This window comes from Oncorhynchus mykiss, chromosome 12, assembly GCF_013265735.2.
Source record: "Oncorhynchus mykiss isolate Arlee chromosome 12, USDA_OmykA_1.1, whole genome shotgun sequence".
Lineage (NCBI taxonomy): Eukaryota > Metazoa > Chordata > Actinopteri > Salmoniformes > Salmonidae > Oncorhynchus > Oncorhynchus mykiss.
Genome location: NC_048576.1, coordinates 47,980,197 through 48,001,543, shown reverse-complemented (window position 1 = coordinate 48,001,543; position 21,347 = coordinate 47,980,197). Strand labels below are relative to the sequence as shown.

At 43.2% G+C, this 21,347-nt stretch overlaps 1 protein-coding gene across 1 annotated transcript; it reads right to left on the bottom strand.

The window, feature by feature from the left end:
- Positions 1–10,087: 10,087 nt before the first annotated feature.
- Positions 10,088–13,449, bottom strand: LOC110537708 (ATP-sensitive inward rectifier potassium channel 1-like). The gene is made up of 2 exons (XM_021623975.2): positions 13,005–13,449; positions 10,088–12,234 (listed from the first exon to the last, which is right to left on the bottom strand). Exons 1-2 carry the CDS (start codon positions 13,019–13,021, stop codon positions 11,088–11,090), a joined length of 1,164 nt encoding a protein of 387 aa, XP_021479650.2. The 5' UTR covers positions 13,022–13,449; the 3' UTR covers positions 10,088–11,087.
- Between the last annotated feature and the right edge of the window lie 7,898 nt (positions 13,450–21,347).

Sequence of the window (21,347 nt, the reverse complement as noted above, 5' to 3'; positions counted from 1 at the left end):
GTCTCTATGACACTGAGGACCGGTCCATCGATCCTACTCCCATCCTTCCAGCTTCTAGGCTGGTGGCTCCGGTGGCATGGGAATGGACGCGGACATCGAGCGGGCGTTGAGGTTGGAACCTGCGCCTTCACAGTGTCCGACCGGTCTCAGGTACGTGCCGCTTGGTGTCCGTGATCAATTCTTACTGATCTTCCCCCATCTCAGGGGAACACTACCATTCTGGTCGTTGTGGATCGGTTCTCTAAGTCCTGCCGTCTCTTCCCATTGCCTCGTCTCCCTACGGCCCTACAGACTGCGGAGTCTATTTACCCATGTCTTCTGGCACTACCGGGTGTCGGAGGACATCGTATCTGATCGAGGTCCCCAGTTCACGTCCCCTGTTTGGAGGGCGTTTATGGAGCGCCTGGTGTCTCGGTCAGCCTGACCTCTGGTTATCACCCCGAGAGTAATGGGCAGGTGGAGAGTGTGAACCAGGAAGTGGGTAGGTTTCTGTGGTCGTATTGCCAGGACCGGCCAGTAGAATGGGTGAGGTACGTCCCATGGGCGGAGTTGGCCCAGAACTCACTCCGTCACTCCTCCACGAACATGTCGCCATTCCAATGTGTGCTGGGCTACCAGCCGGTCCTGGCTCTGTGGCATCAGAGTCAGACCGAAGCTCCTGCGGTGGAGGAGTGGGTACAGCGCTCTAGGGAGACCTGGCGGGCAGTCCAAGACACTCTCAAGCAGGCCGGTGGATGGCAGAAGAAGAGCGCTGACCGCCACCGCAGTGAGGCCCCTGTGTTCGCACCAGGGGACAGGGTCTGGCTCTCAACCCGAAACCTGCCACTCCGCCTGCCCTGCCGGAACTGGGGCCGCAGTGTGTGGGGCCATTTAAAGTCCTGAGGAGGATAAACGAGGTGTGTTATAGATTGCAACTTCCCTCTTACTATCGCATTAACCCCTCGTTTCATGTGTCTCTCCTCAGGCCGGTGGTAGCTGGTCCCCTACAAGAAGGAGAGGTGCCGGAGGTCCCTCCGCCCCCTCTGAGGGGCCTGCAGTACCTCGTGGACTGGGAGGGGTACGGTCCGGAGGAGAGGTGCTGGGTACCGATGGGGGACATTTTGGATCCTTCACTCTTGAATGACTTCCACCGCCTCCACCCGGATCGCCCTGCGCCTCGCCCTCCGGGTCGCCCTCGAGGCCGGGTCGGCGCACTGCGGGACCCGCGCGTCAGGGTGGGTTCTGTCACGAATCCCGCCGAAGATGGTGCCTCTTCCTGTTCGGGCGGCGCTCAGCGTTCGTCGTCACTGGCCTACTAGCTGCCACCGATCCCCTTTTCTGTTTAATTTAGTTGTGTCAGATTAGTTGCACCTGTATCGTGTTTATGTTTTGGTTGTGGGCTATTTAAACCCAGTAGGCCCGCCGGCTTTTGTGCGGGCTTGTTTTTCTGTTTATGGTGTGTGATTATTTTGTGGTATTCAGTTTTGTCCTGTTTGTTTGGACTGGGTCTTTACGCGCCCTTGTGTGTGTGGCGTGACCATCTCTGGTTTTTTTGGAAAATAAAGATCCACATCTTTTGAACTACCCTGCTGTTTGCGCCTGACTCCTCCATCCACTACTTATAGTAGCCGTGACAATACCGCTCAGGAAGGAGGCGCGATCTGTCTCCTAGAGATGAACGTATTTTGGTGCGAATAGTGCAAATCAATCCCAGAACAACAGCGAAGGACCTCCAGATATACAATGGAATGGTTCAAAAATAAACATATCCAGGTGTTAGAATGGCCAAGTCAAAGTCCAGACCTGAATCCAATCGAGAATCTGTGGAAAGAACTGAAAACTGCTGTTCACAAATGCTCTCCATCCAACCTCACTGAGCTCGGGCTGTTTTGCAAGGAGGAATGGGATAAAATGTCAGTCTCGATGTGCAAAACTGATAGAGACATACCCCAAGCGTCTTACAGCTGTAATCGCAGCAAAAGGTGGCGCTACAAAGTATTAACTTAAGGGGGCTGAATAATTTTGCACGCCCAATTTTTCAGTTTTTGATTTGTTAAAAAAGTTTGAAATATCCAATAAATGTCGATCCACTTTATGATTGTGTCCCACTTGTTGTTGATTCTTCACAAAAAAATACAGTTTTATATCTTTATGTTTGAAGCCTGAAATGTGGCAAAAGGTCGCAAAGTTCAAGGGGGCCGAATACTTTCGCAAGGCACTGTACATCACAAAATAATTGATGAGTGTGTTACAAAGACCAATTTCTTTGCTGTAAATATCATATTGAGGTGCTTATAAAGACAGCATGCCTACACGTACCTAGTAAATACAAATAAGTTGTCTGTAGAGTATAACTTCAGCTGTCTAACCAGAACTGGAATGCATTCTATTTGTCTATTTTGCCAAATCTAAGGACTTGGCTGTCTAAGCACACACTGACATGCACAGCCCTCTGAGTGAGGTTCTGTCTTCAAGTTTCGAGTGGGTGATGAAGTCCCTTCCATCTATGTAATGGTTTACAGGTTGTGGACAGGTGCAGTCAGGTTGCAGGAAGGGTGGAGTGAATGACACTTCATCCTGGATATGACAGAGTTTGCCTCATGGCTCCAGCAGGCAGTGTTCAATAACTACAGGCAGATGTGAGATGCAGTTGGCTGGCACTCTTATCATACCACTCTGTAGGTTACTGAAAAATGGAAAGCTTCCTCCAGGAGTCAGTAGCATACAGAGTAATATTGCCATTGCATGTAATTGCTGAACTTATTAGGAATAGTTGATGTGTGACATATATTGAAAGGGTGATATTACTAAACACTTGTAGTGTCTTATTAGTAATCACCTTTCGTCCCTTCTGAGGTGTTTACCAATGCCTGATTGCATTGCAGCATAGATCAGCGCCTATATTGGACCCAGCTCCAATACCACAGAGAAGGACTGTTACCATACAGCCATGGAAGCCAACAATAAATACATGGTTGAACAGCCAATCAGAGATCCTGATTTACAGCTAATCACAAGGGATACATGCCAGCAGAGTACTGACTGGCTGACACTACTCAATTGGGCCCATGAGTAGTCCATTGGCACAGTGGAAGGGGGCACCTCCTTACAACATACAAGACATACATCACAGATTACATTATCAATGGTGCTTAGGTGAATTCCAGGACATAAAGTAGTTTGACCGTTGAGCAGATCAAATGTGACCAAGCTGATTCAAGTGTCTTCCATTACTCTGAAGCAGGACTGGGGTCTGGCCTCAGCCTTCTGTAACAGCACCTGATATGGTAGTCAGTGGCATATACTCATGGATGCCAAGGGAAGCCAGGCTTCTCCAAAAATGTTATCAATAAAAAAAGATTCATGTATCTTTCGTCTCTCTGTGTTTCATAATTTTCCTTCAATTCGCAAGAGCCTGAACGTACACCACATGACCAAAAGTATGTGGATTGCTCCTCGAACATCTTATTCCAAAATCATGGGCATTAATATGGAGTTGGTCCCCCCATTGATGCTCTAACAGCCTTCAATCTTCTGGGAAGGCTTTCCACTAGATGTTGGAACATTGCTACAGGGACTTGCTTCCATTCAGCCACGAGAATTAGTGAGGTCGGGCACTGATGTTGGGCAATTAGGCCTGAGTTCCAATTCATCCCAAAGGTGTCCGATTGGGTTGAGGTCAGGCCAGTCAAGTTCTTCCACAACGATCTCGACAAACCATTTCTGTATGGACCTCGCTTTGTGCACGGGGGAATTGTCATGCTGAAACAGAAAAGGGCCTTCCACAAACTGTTTGCATAAAGATGGAAGTACAGAATTGTCTAGAATGTCATTGCATGCTATAGGGTTAAGATGTCCCTTCACTGGAACTAAGAGGCCCAGCCCGAACTATGAAACAGCCCCAGACTATTATTCCTCCTCCACCAAACTTTACAGTTGGCACTATTTATTCGGGCAGGTAGTGTTCTCCTGGCATCCGCCAAACCCAGATTCGGCTGTCAGACGGTGAAGCGTGATTCATCACTCCAGAGGACGCTCCAACGGCGGCAAGCTTTACACCACTCCAGCTGACGCTCGGCATGCGCATGCTGATCTTAGGCTTGTGTGCAGCTAATTGGTTATGGAAACCCATTTCATGAAGCTCCTGACGAACAGTTCTTGTACTGACATTGCTTCGAGAAGCACTTCAGAATTTGGTAGGGAGTGTTGCAATCAAGGACAGATGATTTTTACGTGCCATATGCTCCAGCACTCGGCCATCCCATATTGTGAGCTTGTGTGGCCTACCACTTTGCGGCTGAGATTTTGTTGCTTCTAGACGTTTCCAATTCACAATAACAGCACAAAGAGTTGACTGGACAGCTCTAGCAGTGCTGAAATGTTGTGAACTGAATTGTAGGCATTCTTTGTTTAAAGTCACTAAGCTCCACAGTAAGGCCATTCTACTGCCAATGTTTGTCTATGGAGATTGCATGGCTGTGTCCTCGATTTCATACACCTGTTAGCAACAGGTGTGGCTGAAATAGCCAAATCCACTCATTTGAATGGATGTCCACATACATTGTATATACAAAAGTATCTCACCGGAGAAAGCATCAGAGCAAGTGAAACAGCGCCCCTCTTTCTCAGGATGAGTAGACCATCTATCTGACGCTGTCTGGCCAAAAATAATATTACTTTGTTGCCGCCCAAAGATTTAATGCAACGGAAGCCAGCGAGCATTTGGCCTCCCTTGATAAACATAAATAAATAAAATAATAGAAAATCAGCTGATGGCTAGTTAGTTAACTTATATCATCCCTTTCCTAAATTAGCCATGGATGGAAATAGGGATTTGGACTGGTTTTACTTAATTCTCCGTACTGGCCAGTAATTATAATGGTGATTCTGATCCAACCATAAATACATACATTATGCCTCTGGCTTGAGAGGATGGAAGTTCAATATTTAGCTAGATATAGTAGGCTAATGTTAACTAGCTGGCTTGGAGCATTGTTGCCCATGAAAGGAAGTTAGGCTAGTGTGCAAGCATTTTAGCTAGGTAGCCTAGGACAATAAAAACTAAAAGCATGTACTGTGTGACAGAGTCATAGACCGTTTTGGCTATATGAAAGCGAGGAGGATGTCATTGGCGTTTCTCTACAAGTAGGGTGAGTCAATATGTTTTTTCTACTTGCACGCAAGCAGACAGACACGCACACACAAATCAGTACCATGGACAGCCACATCATATTTAGCTTACGTTGACTGGTTGTTTTTTGTATCTTTTAGTTTCTTAAGCTACTTTATTAAACTAAGCATATGTGATTTGACGACATTGAAATATTGACGTTGAAATGATTGGCATTCTATGTTGGAATAGTGGAATAGTGGAGTCAGAACCTTTTTTAAATCAATGGTTGTTTAGTAGTCAGAAAATGTCATTAACAATGCTGAAGGATATGTAACTGTTTGTTACATGCAAAATGCTTTGTGGACTTCACTGGGCAGATTTTGCTTTCCCCGGTTTTGTGATGAAACAAAGGCGTGGTTGAATTTATTCTGCCAATGTGTCTTCTTATTGTCTCGTCCTTAGGCCTATACAGTGGGGCAAAAAAGTATTTAGTCAGCCACCAATTGTGCAAGTTCCCCCACTTAAAAAGATGAGAGAGGCCTGTAATTTTCACCATAGGTACACTTCAACTATGACAGACAAAATGAGAAAAAAAAATCAGGAAAATCACATTGTAGGATTTTTAAATAAATGTATTTGCAAATTATGGTGGAAAATAAGTATTTGGTCAATAACAAAAGTTTATCTCAATACTTTGTTATATACCCTTTGTTGGCAATGACAGAGGTCAAACGTTTTCTGTAAGTCTTCACAAGGTTTTCACACACAGTTGCTGGTATTTTGGCTAGGCCACTCCAGGACCTTGAAATGCTTCTTACGAAGCCACTCCTTCATTGCCCGGGCGGTGTGTTTGGGATCATTGTCATGCTGAAAGACCCAGCCACGTTTCATCTTCAATGCCCTTGCTGATGGAAGTAGGTTTTCACTTGAAATCTCACTAAACATGGCCCCATTTATTCTTTCCTTTACACGGATCAGTCGTCCTGGTCACTTTGCAGAAAAACAGCCCCAAAGCATGATGTTTCCACCCCCATGCTTCACAGTAGGTATGGTGTTCTTTGGATGCAACTCAGCATTCTTTGTCCTCCAAACACGACGAGTTGAGTTTTTACCAAAAAGTTATATTTTGGTTTCATCTGACCATATGACATTCTCCCAATCTTCTTCTGGATCATCCAAATGCTCTCTAGCAAACTTCAGACGGGCCTGGACATGTACTGGCTTAAGCAGGGGGACACATCTGGCACTGCAGGATTTGAGTCCCTGGCGGCGTAGTGTGTTACTGATAGTAGGCTTTGTTACTTTGGTCCCAGCTCTCTGCAGGTCATTCACTAGGTCCCCCCGTGTGGTTCTGGGTGAGATCTTGCGTGGAGCCCCAGATCGAGGGAGATTATCAGTGGTCTTGTATGTCTTCCATTTCCTAATAATTGCTCCCACAGTTGATTTCTTCAAACCAAGCTGCTTACCTATTGCAGATTCAGTCTTCCCAGCCTGGTGCAGGTCTACAATTTTGTTTCTGGTGTCCTTTGACAGCTCTTTGGTCTTGGCCATAGTGGAGTTTAGAGTGTGACTGTTTGAGGTTGTGGACAGGTGTCTTTTATACTGATAACAAGTTCAAACAGGTGCCATTAATACAGGTAACGAGTGGAGGACAGAGGAGCCTCTTAAAGAAGAAGTTACAGGTCTGTGAGAGCCAGAAATCTTGCTTGTTTGTAGGTGACCAAATACTTATTTTCCACCATAATTTGCAAATAAATTAATTAAAAATCCTACAATGTGATTTTCTGGATTTCTTTTCTCATTTTGTCTGTCATAGTTGAATTGTACCTATGATGAAAATTACGGGCCTCTCTCATCTTTTTAAGTGGGAGAACTTGCACAATTGGTGGCTGACTAAATACTTTTTTGCCCCACTGTATATCACGGTGGCAAGGCATATGAACAAACACGTTATCGAGCCAGCAACGCAATTATCACAACACATAGGTTGTATGGCTTCTTTTTTTTTTTTACCTGGCTTGGCTTCCCCAGTGATTTTACCCACTCACCGCTACTGATGGTAGGGGGGTTCCCACAACACTGCTGATCAACAAATCCACCAGGTTTTGTAGCCTGTGAATTAAATTCAATTTCATAGCTCAATAAACACATAGTGAGAAAAATAACTTCCTCTAGTTTATAAGTGATTTATTTGCTAATAGAGGGACTGTAACTACAGAATACATTCAGGCCGGTGACGCTGACACCGTTACTATGCAACCAGTTGTGTACGTTGCTGAATGCTTGCTCATAACGTTTGGCTATTTGTTGCCAGAGCCATAGCTATATTTGTAGTAGACAAGTACCATCCTTCATTTATACACAAACTTTTATGAAAACAGGCATGTTGTTTTGGGTTAGCAGACGAAGCCCCTGATACTTGGAAATCCAGGTTAGTTATCACAGCTTTATCCGTGTTGAAATGAGTTGTCAAACATTTCAAACATGGTTACCTGCAAGGAAACACATGCCATCATCATTGCTTTGCACAAAAAGGGCTTCACAGGCAAGGATATTGCTGCCAGCAAGATTGCACTTAATCAACCATTTATCGGATCATCAAGAACTTCAAGGAGAGCGGTTCAATTGTTGTGAAGAAGGCTTCAGGGCGCCCAAGAAAGTCCAGCAAGCGCCAGGACCGTCTCCTAAAGTTGATTCAGCTGCGGGATCGGGGCACCACCAGTATAGAGCTTGCTCAGGAATGGCAGCAAGCAGGTGTGAGTGCATCTGCACGCACAGTGAGGCGGAGACTTTTGGAGGATGGCCTGGTGTCAAGAAGGGCAGCAAAGAAGCCACTTCTCTCCAGGAAAAACATCGGGGACAGACTGATATTCCGCAAAAGGTACAGGGATTGGACTGCTGAGGACTGGGGTAAAGTTATATTCTCTGAGGAATCGCCTTTCCGATTGTTTGGGGCACCCGGAAAAAAGCTTGTCCGGAGAAGACAAAGGTGAGCGCTACCATCAGTCCTTTGTCATGCCAACAGTAAAGCATCCTGAGACCGTTCATGTGTGGGGTTGCTTCTCAGCCAAGGGAGTGGGCTAACTCACAATTTTGCCTAAGAACACAGCCATGAATAAAGAATGGTATCAACACATCCTCCGAGAGCATCTTCTCCCAATCATCTAGGAACAGTTTGGTGATGAACAATGCCTTTTCCAGCATGATGGAGCACCTTGCCATAAGGCAAAAGTGATAACTAAGTGGCTCGGGGAACAAAACATTGATATTTTGGGTCCATGGCCAGGAAACTCCCCAGACCTTAATCCCATTGAGAACTTGTGGTCAATCCTCAAGAGGCAGGTGGACAAACAAAAACCCACAAATTCTGACAAACTCCAAGCATTGATTATGCAAGAATGGGCTGCCATCAGTCAGGATGTGGCCCAGAAGTTAATTGACAGCATGCCAGGGCAGATTGCAGAGATCTTTAAAAAGAAGGGTCAACACTGCAAATATTGACTCTTTGCTTCAACTTCATGTAATTGTCAATAAAAGCCTTTGACACTTATGAAATGCTTGTAATTCTACTTCAGTATTCCATAGTAACATCTGACAAAAATATCTAAAGACACTGAAGCAGCAAACCTTGTGAAAATAAATATTTGTGTCATCCTCAAAACTTTTGGCCACGACTGTAGTCTTTGTTAGAAGGTGGCGTTTAGTTGTTGGTCTGAGCTTTCCTGGGCACGCAAGTCGCCTGATATTTGGAGTAGAGAGAACATGTTGGCCTCATTAGAAAGCTAGGATTCATTACTATAAAACTCAAAATGTGTTTTGGGGGTCAATGTGACTGATTATGTTAGAGCTAGTCACAAATAAATAACCCATACCCAACCCAACAAAGTCGTGATGAACTCACTTACAAAACTCAATTTTGGACGAGACTGACTTTATGAACAAAATTATCTTCATTTTACACTATGTAGTACATTTTGACACTAGAATGAATGTTTCTGACTCATATCAACGCCACAAAGGCCACTTAAACACAGATAAATTGGTTCTAAGGGGCAGTTACCTTTTTAAATGGCACATGGTTGCATCTGTGTCTTTGTTTTAAGTCCAGTGCCTCAGGCTATTGTTACATTTGTATCATTTGAGGGGTGTGCATCAAGAGCAAAGTAATTTGTATCATTTTACTTTTTCTGTGAAAACCATTAGCACAGACAAGTCTGATTAGGCTAAGCCAGAGTCATTTATTTCTTAATATATGTCTCTGGTAGGGCTTACCTATGCCACAGCCTCTGTCATAGAAACAAACAGAGCATGGCTTTGTGTCTGCGGTTTCACTTTTAGAAAACGCTCGTCTGTAGCCCAATCATTCAAAACTAAAGACCTATTTTACCTGACCTACATGTATCTACTTTCTGGCTCAGACTCCCGGGACGCTCTTAATGGGTACACACAAATTAATCATCATAAGTAAGGAACTATCAAAACTATGAAAACATTTAAAATAATCCCTATTTAATCTATAAATAACGTGTCTCACAGAAAATACTTGATTAGCATTACTGATCAGATGGAGGTCATTACAACTAAATTAATTAATTTTAGGTGTGCCGAAGAATTTTCTATCCCATCATGGTGTGCCACGGTTTGGAAACCACTGTTTTAGTCCATTCCATTGGTCCTTAAGTGAAATCTACACTCAATCGGGGCCCTGTGCCATGCAAAACGAACTCGCCCATGGTCAATGAGCGTCATCACTATCTTTCCTTTGTGGTACATCAAACAATTATTATTACCAGCTGAGATAAATGTTGATGAGTTGATTTTACTCCTGGCTCAGAGTTTGTCTGGGCATTGTTTTAACATCATTTTAAAATCTACTCTGAGCTGTGTTTTTTTGTTGTCTTAAAACAGGATTCATAGGACCTTTTCTGAGATGCTTTGTGGGATACAGGCCCATGTAGCAGAAAGGATAATACTCAAGGCATTGTCAAAAAAACATTTATTTATTCTAACCAGGAAAGCTGCTTTCCCTGAGAACAAGTAACTCAATATTACAAAATAAGACATCTACACAATGTAGATTAGTCACATTAATATTCCCAGTCAGTGCAATTAGCAGCTATTCACAGTCTTCTAAAGGAATTAAGGCATACATGATGAATCTGTTATGGCACATAATATGTACTTTGTCATTCCAGTTAAGAAAAATACTATGTAATGACTCTAGGGAAGCAAGTTCTACCCTATTGTTATTCCCCCCATCCCTGACATATTTCATTAAAACAGGCTCAGGTCATAAGCTTCTCATGAATACCCCCTGTGCTTTACTCTCTCTCCGACTCTCTCCTTCAGGTCATGACCAAAGCCCTTTTTAATAGTTACTGTACCTAGTACAATAGTTACTGTTTGTATGTCACAAAGGTGCTTTGAGTGTAATGAGCTGTTCTTACCAAGAGTTTAGCTCCTACCAGAGCTTGAAAACACCAGTTCAACATTGACAAGAGCGAACCTCTCAACACATAGCAATGTCATTTTTCAGCTTTGCTGTAAAATGTATTTCCAGGGATCATTGATTTCTTCAGTCTTTTGTATTGTATGTCATTTTTTAAAACAACACATAAAGGCTGATATTTTGTCTTTTAAAGGCATAGACATAAATAATACTGAGTTGTTCAGTCTTAACTCAAGTGTAATACCCAATGCTCACATGAAGCAAAGTAAAGATTTGCACCACATCCAAGGTGTACATTATTCTTTGGCTCACTGGTTATTAGAACTGGGGCTACCTGCTCATTCTCTATGACTCACTATGAGCCCATGACCCCAATATGAGCTTTCTGTCATCCACATCGGACTATAGAGAGGACATGAATACTCTCATAAACAAGTGCTTAATCCACCTCTCTCTCGGCGAGCCACGTCCCACATCCTGGGGGCTGCTGTCTGTTAGTCTGTGGTTTACAGCGGAAAATTTCAATTTCACCCTCTTTCCTCTGGCTCACATTTCTGTGATATCCATTGTGTCTTGAATGTCAATCACCTCGAATCCGGGGTTGTCAATACCTAGCTTCCTGTGGTGGTTGTTTTGGTTATTGTTGTGATTGGTTTGGTCTGGATCACTCTGAAAGCATTGGACACAGTGTGGGGTCGTCACCGGCACGGTTCTGGAGAAGTTGGAGAAGTCCACATGGTACTTGCCTGTCTTGGTGCGGGAGATGATGGGCAGGAAGCTGTATCCCCATTGGACCTCCTGGGGGATGAAGGAGGTCCGTACCTGGCAGGCGGAGCTGGTGGACTCGGCCATCCCGTCCAGGAAGACCACCAGCTCAAAGTCCTGCTGCTGGAGGGTGTCCGCTGACATGTCGTAAAATGGACTGGCCTTGTCGATGATGTGGTACAATGTCAGCGGGCAGACAAAAAACAGGTTGTCCTTGCCAGCGTCCACTGCAAAGTCAATGCCTACCTGGTCGAGAATTATAGTCTCACCTTCCGGCGTGACAGTTGTCCTAAGCAGCTTGCCGTAGATTTGGCTCCCGATTAGCAAGGTCTTGCGGAGGTTGGCAACTCGGATAAGCAGGCACAGGCTGCCCTTCTTCAGGCAGATGACTGCTGTGCTACTGAAGGTCACTGTCTTTGCCCTCTTCTTGGGAAGGGAGATCTTGGCCAGGATCACTCCACACATGAAGCAGTTGACAAAGACCCCAATGAGGGATTGGACGACAATGAGGGCCACGGTGCCAGGGCAGTGCCCAGTGAGTGCCCGTCCACCATAACCAATTGTTGTCTGGGTCTCCAAGGAGTACAGGAAAGCCGTGGTGAGTCCATTGACATTGTCTATACAACGAACGTGGCTGTCTGTGCGGTTCTGTCCAATCAGATCACCATTGCTCTTGGCAATCCAGTACCACAGAAGGCTGAAGACGAACCAGCTGCCTGTGAAGGAGGCGACGAAGAGGAGGAGGACGAAACGCCAGCGGATCTCCACAACCGTCGTCCAGAAATCCCCCAGGTAGGCAAATTGGTTGTGGTACTCGATGTTGCCAAACTCAATGTTGCAGCGGCCATCTTTGGTCACCAGACGAGTCCGGCGGATTATGCGCTCCATCACGTGGTCGTGGATGTGCCTCTGGACGAACTGGAACATCCTGGAGCATTGGGAAAAAGTGTATAAGACCGGGATAAACCACAATGGAGAAACCACAACTAGCAAACACTAATTTAAGTTGGTTATAGAAAATGAACATCAATAAAATGAATATATATATATATATATATATATATATATATATATATATATATATATTATTATTATTATTATTATCTCAGTCGAAGTTTTGGGAACGAGTTTACTAACCTTCTTTTTGTTTCATAAAACACCTCGTCAGCAATAGATTTGAAAATGTATCTTTGGTATTCCACTCATTTATATTCCTAACAACACATATTACATTGGTCTTAGATATATTAGATAAAAACACAACATTTTGAGTGTCTCAGGAGATTAAATAATTTATTTCACAGTTACTCGCCCTACAAAGTGGTGAGGGTAGATTTGTGGTTCTAATTGTTCCACAAAACTAATCCCTGGCAGCAGTTCCACTGAAGGGAAACCAGACAATAGTAAGGACCTTGCACTTTAAAACTTGCTGGCCTACATGACTATGGCAACACAATTAAATGTTTAACATAGGTCACTCATCCTCTAATAAAACTCAATGAGGCAACACTATTCCTGCCATTAAAAGACCATAGCCTTTTTTCAGAATTAGAAAAGTGAAAACATTCACCCTCCTCTCCTATTCAGCAAACAAAAACGTCTCACTTTATGAAAAATCCCATAACAATACTTAAGAAATAGATCACTGTCACACTGTCGGTCTGTCTATCTGAACAGCAGAAAATAAATTTCACGTACCTGCTAAGTGAAACCATGGGCCAAACTGCAGAGACGGGATCGGTCTGGGACCTCACACTCCTCAGAGTGAGTTGCAATGTAGGCGTTGCAAAGGTTTTAATCCACAGGGAAATTTCCTAATCCCAGCCACATGCCACGGTGTACAGCCCTCATACAGACAGACAAGAGAGGCAAGTCGGAATGTTACGACAGTGCGTCACTATTTTAGCTCTTAGACCCAAGTCAACATCCCACCACACTCTCCTCCAGAGTCCCCAGTATAGCCACTCATCCCCAGTCAGGGTGTTGTGGTTGGCTGTGGCTCCCTCCCCCTGACCTGGTGGCTCATTGTACATGGTATCCACCACCACCACCACCACCACAAGTGAAGGCTCAACTCCAAAAATGTAGTATTCTGGATTCCATGGCCGCACAGTTTGCCAGAAGGCACACAATAACTATGGCAGACAGACGGTGCACCTATTGGAGAGGGGGCAATGCAACCAGTGCAGCACTCATGCTGTTGTTGTTTTCAACTCCACTGAGAACATTAGAGCTTTGCGTTGAGGCCCACACATTTTTTTTCCACTAGTCCCCAACCACCCCTCCTCCTCAAAACTTTAGCCCTCTTAGTATTTGCATCAGAATGAAGTATGCTGGAGTGGCAGGGAGCAGTGGGCGATATTCCAGTGGCAGAATGAGTTTGGAAAAAAAAACATTTCTCTCAACTGTGGAACACATAGTCGGATTGGCCATCTGGCAATTCTGGCAAATGCCAGAAAGGCCGGATCATCTTTTATTGGGGTGGGCTGGTCAAATCGTTTTAATAAATAAATAAGACAGATTTTTAGGATGTCTCATGGTCACCACAGATGCAAAAGAGCGACATAAGCGGATGCATCCAATGAAAAAAAACGGATTCATCAAATTGTATTAGTCACATGCGCCGAATATAACAGAATATAACAACTTACAGTGAAATGCTTACTTACGAGCCCCTAACCAACAATGCAGTTAAGAAAATATATAAAAATATGAATAAGAAAAATAAATACATTTTGAAGTAACAAGTAATTAAAGAGCAGCAGCAAAATAACAATAGCGAGACCATATACAGGGGGGTACCGATACAAAGTAAATGTGTGGGGGCACCGGTTAGTCGAGGTAATATGTACATGTAGGTAAAGTTATTAAAGTGAATATGCATAGATGATAACAACAGAGAGTAGCAGCGGTGTAAAATAGAGAGGGGGGGGGGGTGTAAATAGTCTGGGTAGCCATTTGATTAGATGTTCCACCTGGAATAGAGGTCCTGGATGGCAGGAAGCTTTGCCCCAGTGATGTACTGGGCCTGTACGCACTACCCTCTGTAGTGCCTTGCAGTCGGAGGCCGAGCAGTTGCCATACCAAGCAGTGATGCAACCAGTCAGGATGCTCTCGATGATGCAGCTGTAGAACCTTTTGAGGATCTGAGAACCCATGCCAAATCTTTTCAGTCACATGAGGGGCAATAGGTTTTGTCGTGCCCTCTTCACGACTGTCTTGGTATGCTTGGACCATGTTAGTTTGTTGGTGATATGGACCCCAAGAAACTTGGAGCTCTCAACCTGCTCCACTGCAGCCCCGTTGATGAGAATGGGGGCGTGCTCGGTCCTCTTTCCTGTAGTCCACAATCATCTCCTGTGTCTTGATCACGTTGAGGGAGAGGTTGTTGTCCTGGCACCACATGGCCAGGTCTCTGACCTCCTCCCCGTAGGCTGTCTTGTCGGTGATCAGACCTACTGTTGTGTCATCTGCAAACTTAATGATGGTGTTGAAGTCGTGCCTGGCCGTGCAGTCATGAGTGAACAGGGAGTACAGGAGGGGACTGAGCATGCACCCCTGAGGGGCCCCTGTGTTGAGGATCAGCATGGCGGATGTGTTGTTACCTACCCTTACCATCTAGGGACACCCAATCAGGAAGTCCAGGATCCAGTTGCAGGGGGAGGTGTTTAGTCCGAGGGTCCTTAGCTTATTGATGAGCTTTGAGGGCACGATGGTGTTGAACACTAAGCTGTAGTCAATGAATAGCATTCTCACATAGGTGTTCCGTTTGTCCAGGTGGGAAAGGGCAGTGTGGAGTGCAATAGAGATTGTATCATCTGTGGATCTGTTAGGGCAGTATGAAAATTGGAGTGGGTCTAAGGTTTCTGGGATAATGGTGTTGATGTGAGCCATGACCAGCCTTTCAAAGCACTTCATGGCTACAGACATGAGTGCTACGGGTCGGTAGTAATTTATGCAGGCTACCTTGGTGGTCTGCTTAAAACATTTTGGTATTACAGACTTGGACAGGGAGAGGTTGAAAATGTCAGTGAAGACACTTGTCATTTGGTGAGTGCATGTTCGCAGGACACGTCATGGTAATCCGTCTTGGCTTGCGGCCTTGTGAATGTTGACATGTCTTACTCACATTAGCAGCAGAGAGTGTGATCACACAGTCTTCCGGAACAGCTGGTGCTCTCATGCATGTTTCAGTGTTATTTTTGCTTACTAGGGCGTATAGATGTAGTTTAGCTCGTGTCACTGGGCAGCTCTCGGCTGTGCTTCCCTTTGTAGCCTGTAATGGTTTGCAAGCCCTGCCACATCCGACGAGGGTCGGAGATGGTGTAGTACGATTAGATCTTAGTCCTGTATTGATGCTTTGCCTGTTTGATGGTTCGTCGGAGGAAATAGTGGGATTTCTTATTAGCTTCCGGGTTAGAGTCCGGCTCCTTGAAAGCCGCAGCTCTAGCCTTTAGCTCAATGCGGATGTTGCCTGTAATCCATAGCTTCTGGTTGTGGTGTGTACGTACGGTCACTGTGGGGACGACGTCATCAATGCACTTATTGATTAAGCCAATGACTGAAGTGGTGTACTCCTCAATGCCATCGGAGGAATCCCGGAACATATTCCAGTCTGTGCTAGCAAAACAGTCCTGTAGCTTAGCATCTGCTTCATCTGACCACTTTTTTATTGATCTAGTCACTGGTGCTTCCTGCTTTACTTTTTGCTTGTAAGCGGGAATCAGGAGGATAGAATTATGGTCAGATTTGCCAAATGTAGGGTGAGGGAGAGTCTGTATGCGTCTCTGTGTGTGGAGTAAAGGTGGTCCAGAGTTTTTTCCCTCTGGTTGCACATTTAACATGCTGATAGAAATTTGGTGAGACCGATTTAAGTTTCCCTACATTAAAGTCCCTGGCCCCTAGGAGTGCCACCTCTGGTTGAGCGTTTTCCTGTTTGCTTATGGTGGAATTACAGCTCATTTAGTGTGATCTTAGGGCCAGCATCAGTCTGTGGTGGTATGTTAACAGCTACAAAAAATACAGATGAAAACTCTCTAGGTAGATAGTGTGGTCTACAGCTTATCATGAGATTCTCAACCTCAGGCAAGCAAAACCTCAAGACTTCCTTAGATATCGTGAAAAAGCTGTTATTTACAAAAATACAAAGTCCCCCACCCTTGTCTTAACAGACGCCGCTGTTTTATCCTGCCGATATAGCGTATAACCAGTCAGCTGTATGTTGATAATGTCATCGTTCAGCCATGACTCCGTGAAGCATAAGATATTACAGTTTTGAATGTCCCGTTGGTAGTTTAACCTTCGCGTAGGTCATCGATTTTATTTTCCAAAAATTGCACGTTTGCTGGGCAGAATGGAAGGCAGTGTGGGTTTATTCGATCTTCTACGAACTCTCAGAAGGCAGCCCGCAATCCGGCCCCTTTTTCTCCGCCTTCTCTTCACGCAAATGAGGGGGATCTGGGCCTGTTCCCGGGAAAGCAGTATGTCATTCACGTCGGGCTCGTCAGATTCGTTAACGTAAAAAAGGATTCTTCCAGTTCGTGGTAAGTAATCACAGTTCTGATTTCAATAAGTTATTTTTGGTCATAATAGACAGTAGCAGCAACATTATGTACATTATGCAGCAACATTATGTACAAAATAATTTTAAAAATAAATTACAAACAACGCAAAGAAACAATCTAAAAACACAATTGGACAGAATCACGTAAAACATCAGCTTGAAAGATTGTGGATTTTTTTATTATGCTAATTATATTTCTGCGACGGCGCGGACTTCAACCTTAATAGAAAAACAACAGCATTTGGTTTTCTGTGTTCACAACAATGCTTAAACCACATCAGAGGATGACTTTTGAGATCTGGGAAAAATGTAAGAGACTTGATTCTTGATTCTTGAGTGTCGTTGCCCTTTAATTCAGTGTGCATGCCCTACACTCATCACAGTTTGCAAATCAAATGCCCACTTGTAGTGCCACTGGACAGAAAAAAACAAGTAAGTTAACCTTTATTTATAGTAGTTAAGTGTTGCGTTAGATTACATAGCTAACTCAATCTTTATTTCAAATAATTTTGGTGACTTATAGAAATTGCTAGCTAGCACGCTCAGCAAAATAAAATCTATATAAATATACAGCCTTGTGTCATATACAGCCTCGTGTCATAGTCACATCATGATATTTGTAAATGAAAGAGGAATATAATAATATGAATCTAATGTAGTTTCCCCATCTCCCCGTTTAGAGTATTTCTGGGCAGCTGTCGTGGAAATTTCCTGTATTTACCAAATCATGAGAGCAAACCACGCATAATTTATCGTTCAGCTTTGTCTCCTAAACGATGTTCTTTTCTCAAACTCAGAACCATAAACCAATCCTCCATATCAAAAGGCATATATCAAATCCATCCTATCTTGACAAGATCACAGAGACACACTGACTGGCACACAGACATTGTGGAGCCAAGAGATACACGCTTGACCTCTCCCCTCTCTCCGGCCCAAATAACTTAGTCTTGACAGAGAACAGATACTGCAACCCGGCCACAGTATCATACAAACACATTCTGATGAGAAGTAACTTACAAACATGTGATGAATATAAAACATCTTACCTATGTTACCAACTAATTCTGATTATTCCCCAACACAGCACAAAAATGTCCTTATCCAGATGGTGTGACAAAGGCATTTCCTAACAGACCTGCTAACTTTCTTTGTTGTTACTTTTAGGGTTGGAACCAACATGCAGTACCTCCAGCAGGCAGAGAGGCAAGAACATTCGTCCGCCAGCTCAGGGAAAAATTACACTATTCACAGCCCTGTGTAATGTTCAATGTAATTACATTGCTGAACTTTTTGAAACTTAATGTATTTGTATTGTTGTGAAAATGTAAAAATCAAAGGAAATGTATGGTTTAAACATGTATTTAATGTTTATTCGTATTAGCTCTTAGTGATAATTCCAAGTGTTAATACATTTGTGTTTACATCATAATGACCAAAGATGTCTGACTTTATATGATATAAGGCATTTATGTATGTGTTTTGTCATTCATAAGGGGTCTGATTTTAAAGTAAGTACAGCATCATGCGATATAGTGTCTTTATGGATGTGTTATAAATGACCGAAGGTGTCTCACTTCAAACAAAGTATTACAGGAGATTATATAGGTTACTAACATCTGCTGATTTATTAAGGACAGGCCACAAAGTCCTAAATAGTGTGACGTGTTGGTGCACCAGATCTTCCATGCATTTGGGCGGAATTGTCTGGGAATGAGATTAGGTTTAATGTGACTAACATGACCTCACTTTAGTGTGTGTGCCATCCTTCATCACAACATGTCACCCTTTATAAAGCACATGTTTGTCATATTTAACATAAGTGGGTTATGTCACTTTTGACATTGGTGATTATGTCACACAGTTATGCCACATTTATGAACCCTTTATAAAGCATGACATACAGTTATAGATGCTTTGTAATATATTAATGTAGTGCTTATGAAGGCTTTATAAAGTGAACGTCATTTAAAGCTGGACTGAATGTGCCACTATAAACAATAACATGATAATTAAAACATTATAAATTACTCATAAAATGTAGTTAGGTAACACTAAATGGCTTCACTGAATTATCGGCTGATGTTGAAGAAATACAACAAAAAAAAAAGAGAATGGAAGTAATTGTAACTCAATTAGGACAACCAAATGATGAACTTGCCTTTTTTTACTAAGAGCTTGTGAAAACAAGTATGGTAATTATCAGTTGATGTACAAAAGTATATGGACACCGCTTCAAATTAGTGGCTTTGGCTATTTCAGCCACACCCTTTGCTGACAGGTGTATAAATCGAGCACACAGCCATGCAATCGCCAGAGTCAAACATTGGCAGTACTGAAGGGCTCAGTGACTTTCAACGTAGCATCGTCATAGGATGCCACCTTTCCAACAAGTCAGTTTGTCATATTTCTGCGCCGCTAGAGCTGCCTTTTTTTGTTGTCCTTGAATGCACTGAATTCAGAAGTCAGATATTTCCCAGCTCCGAATTCCCAGTTGTTTTTAACACGCATTACAAAAGATTATGCCAAAGTCTCCAGCCGTAAAATGACGTGGAATTGCATGAAATCCGTTTATAAAAGGCCAAAAAAAGTGCCTCTACTCAACTGCTCAATGCCACTACGCAAATGATATGATATGCATGCAATGCTTTATTATAAAGGTGTTTTGTTTTATCTCTTGCGTTCCGGTACCTCAGAACTCCCCAGGTCACCCCCCTCTCGTGCTCACTTTTTGTTCGGGCACATCCCGACTGACAAATTAAACACTGAGAGTATACCATTAAAAGTGAAAGAAGTGAGTGAGGGAAAATAGTTTTCACAGACTAGACAGTATTGAGTTTGTGGTTGAACTGTTAAGAAGAAGGTCAGGTGGAGATATTCAAATGGGTGTGACAGCATAGTACAGTTGGAAGTTTACATACACTTAGGTTGGAGTCATTAAAAAATAAAAATTAAACAACTCCACAAATGTATATGTTAACAAACTATAGTTTTGGCAAGTCAGTTAGGACATCTACTTTGAGCATGACACAAGTAATTTTTCCAACAATTGTTTACAGACAGATTATTTCACTTATAATTCACTGTAGAAATGTACATACACTAAGTTGACTGCGCCTTTAAACAGCTTGGGAAATTCCAGAAAATGATCTCATGGCTTTAGAAGCTTCTCATAGGCTATTTGACATAATTTGATACATTTGGAGGTGTACCTGTGGATGTAATTCAAGGCCTACCTTCCAAACCATTGCCTCAAGACCTCAAAAGAAAAATCAAAAGAAATCAGCCAAGACCTCAGAAAATAATTGTAGACCTCCACAAGTCTGGTCCATCCTTGGGAGCAATTTCCAAATGCCTGAAGGTACCACGTTCATCTGTACAAACAATAGTACGCAAGTATAAAAACCATGGGACCACGCAGCTGTCATACCGCTCAGGAAGGAGAACCATTCTGTCTCCTAGAAATGAATGTACTTTGGTGCAAAAAGTGCAAATCAATCCCAGAATAACAGCAAAGGACCTTGTGAAGATGCTGGAGGAAACAGGTACAAAAGTATCTATATCCACAGTAAAACAAGACCTATATCGACATAACTTGAAAGGACGCTCAGCAAGGAAGACACTGCTCCAAAACTGCCATAAAGAAGCCAGACTACGGTTTGCAACTGCACATGGGGAAAAATATTGTACTTTTTGGAGAAATGTCCTCTGGTCTGATGAAACAAAAATAGAACTGTTTGGCCATAATGACCATCCTTATGTTTGGAGAAAAAAGGGTGAGGCTTGCAAGCCAAAGACAACCATCCCAACCGTGAAGCATGTGGTGGCAGCATCATGTTGTGGGGATGCTTCGCTGCAGGAGGGACTGGTGCACTTCACAAAATAGATGGCATCATGAGACAGGATAATTATGTGGATATATTGAAGCAACATCTCAAGACATCAGTCAGGAAGTTAAAGCTTGGTCGCAAATGGGTCCTCCAAATGAACAATGACCCCAAGCATACTTCCAAAGTTGTGGCAAAATGACTTAAAGACAACAAAGTCAAGATATTGGAGTGGCCATCACAAAGCCGTGACCTCAATCCTATAGAAAATGTGTGGGCAGAACTGAAAAAACATGTGCGAGCAAGGAGGCCTTACAAACCTGACTCAGTTACACCAGCTCTGTCAGGAGGAATGGGCCAAAATTCTCCCACCTTATTATGGAAAGCTTGTGGAAGGCTACCCGAAACGTTTGACCCCAAGTTAAACAATTTAAAGGCAATGCCATCAAATACGTATTGAATGTATGTAAACTTCTGACCCACTGGGAATGTGATGAAAGAAATAAAAGCTGAAATAATTCATTCTCTCTAATATTATTCTGACATTTCACATTCTTAAAATAAAGTGGTGATCCTAACTGACCTAAGACAGGGATTTTTTACTGGGATTAAATGTCAAGAATTGTGAAAAAGTGTGAAAAACTGAGTTTA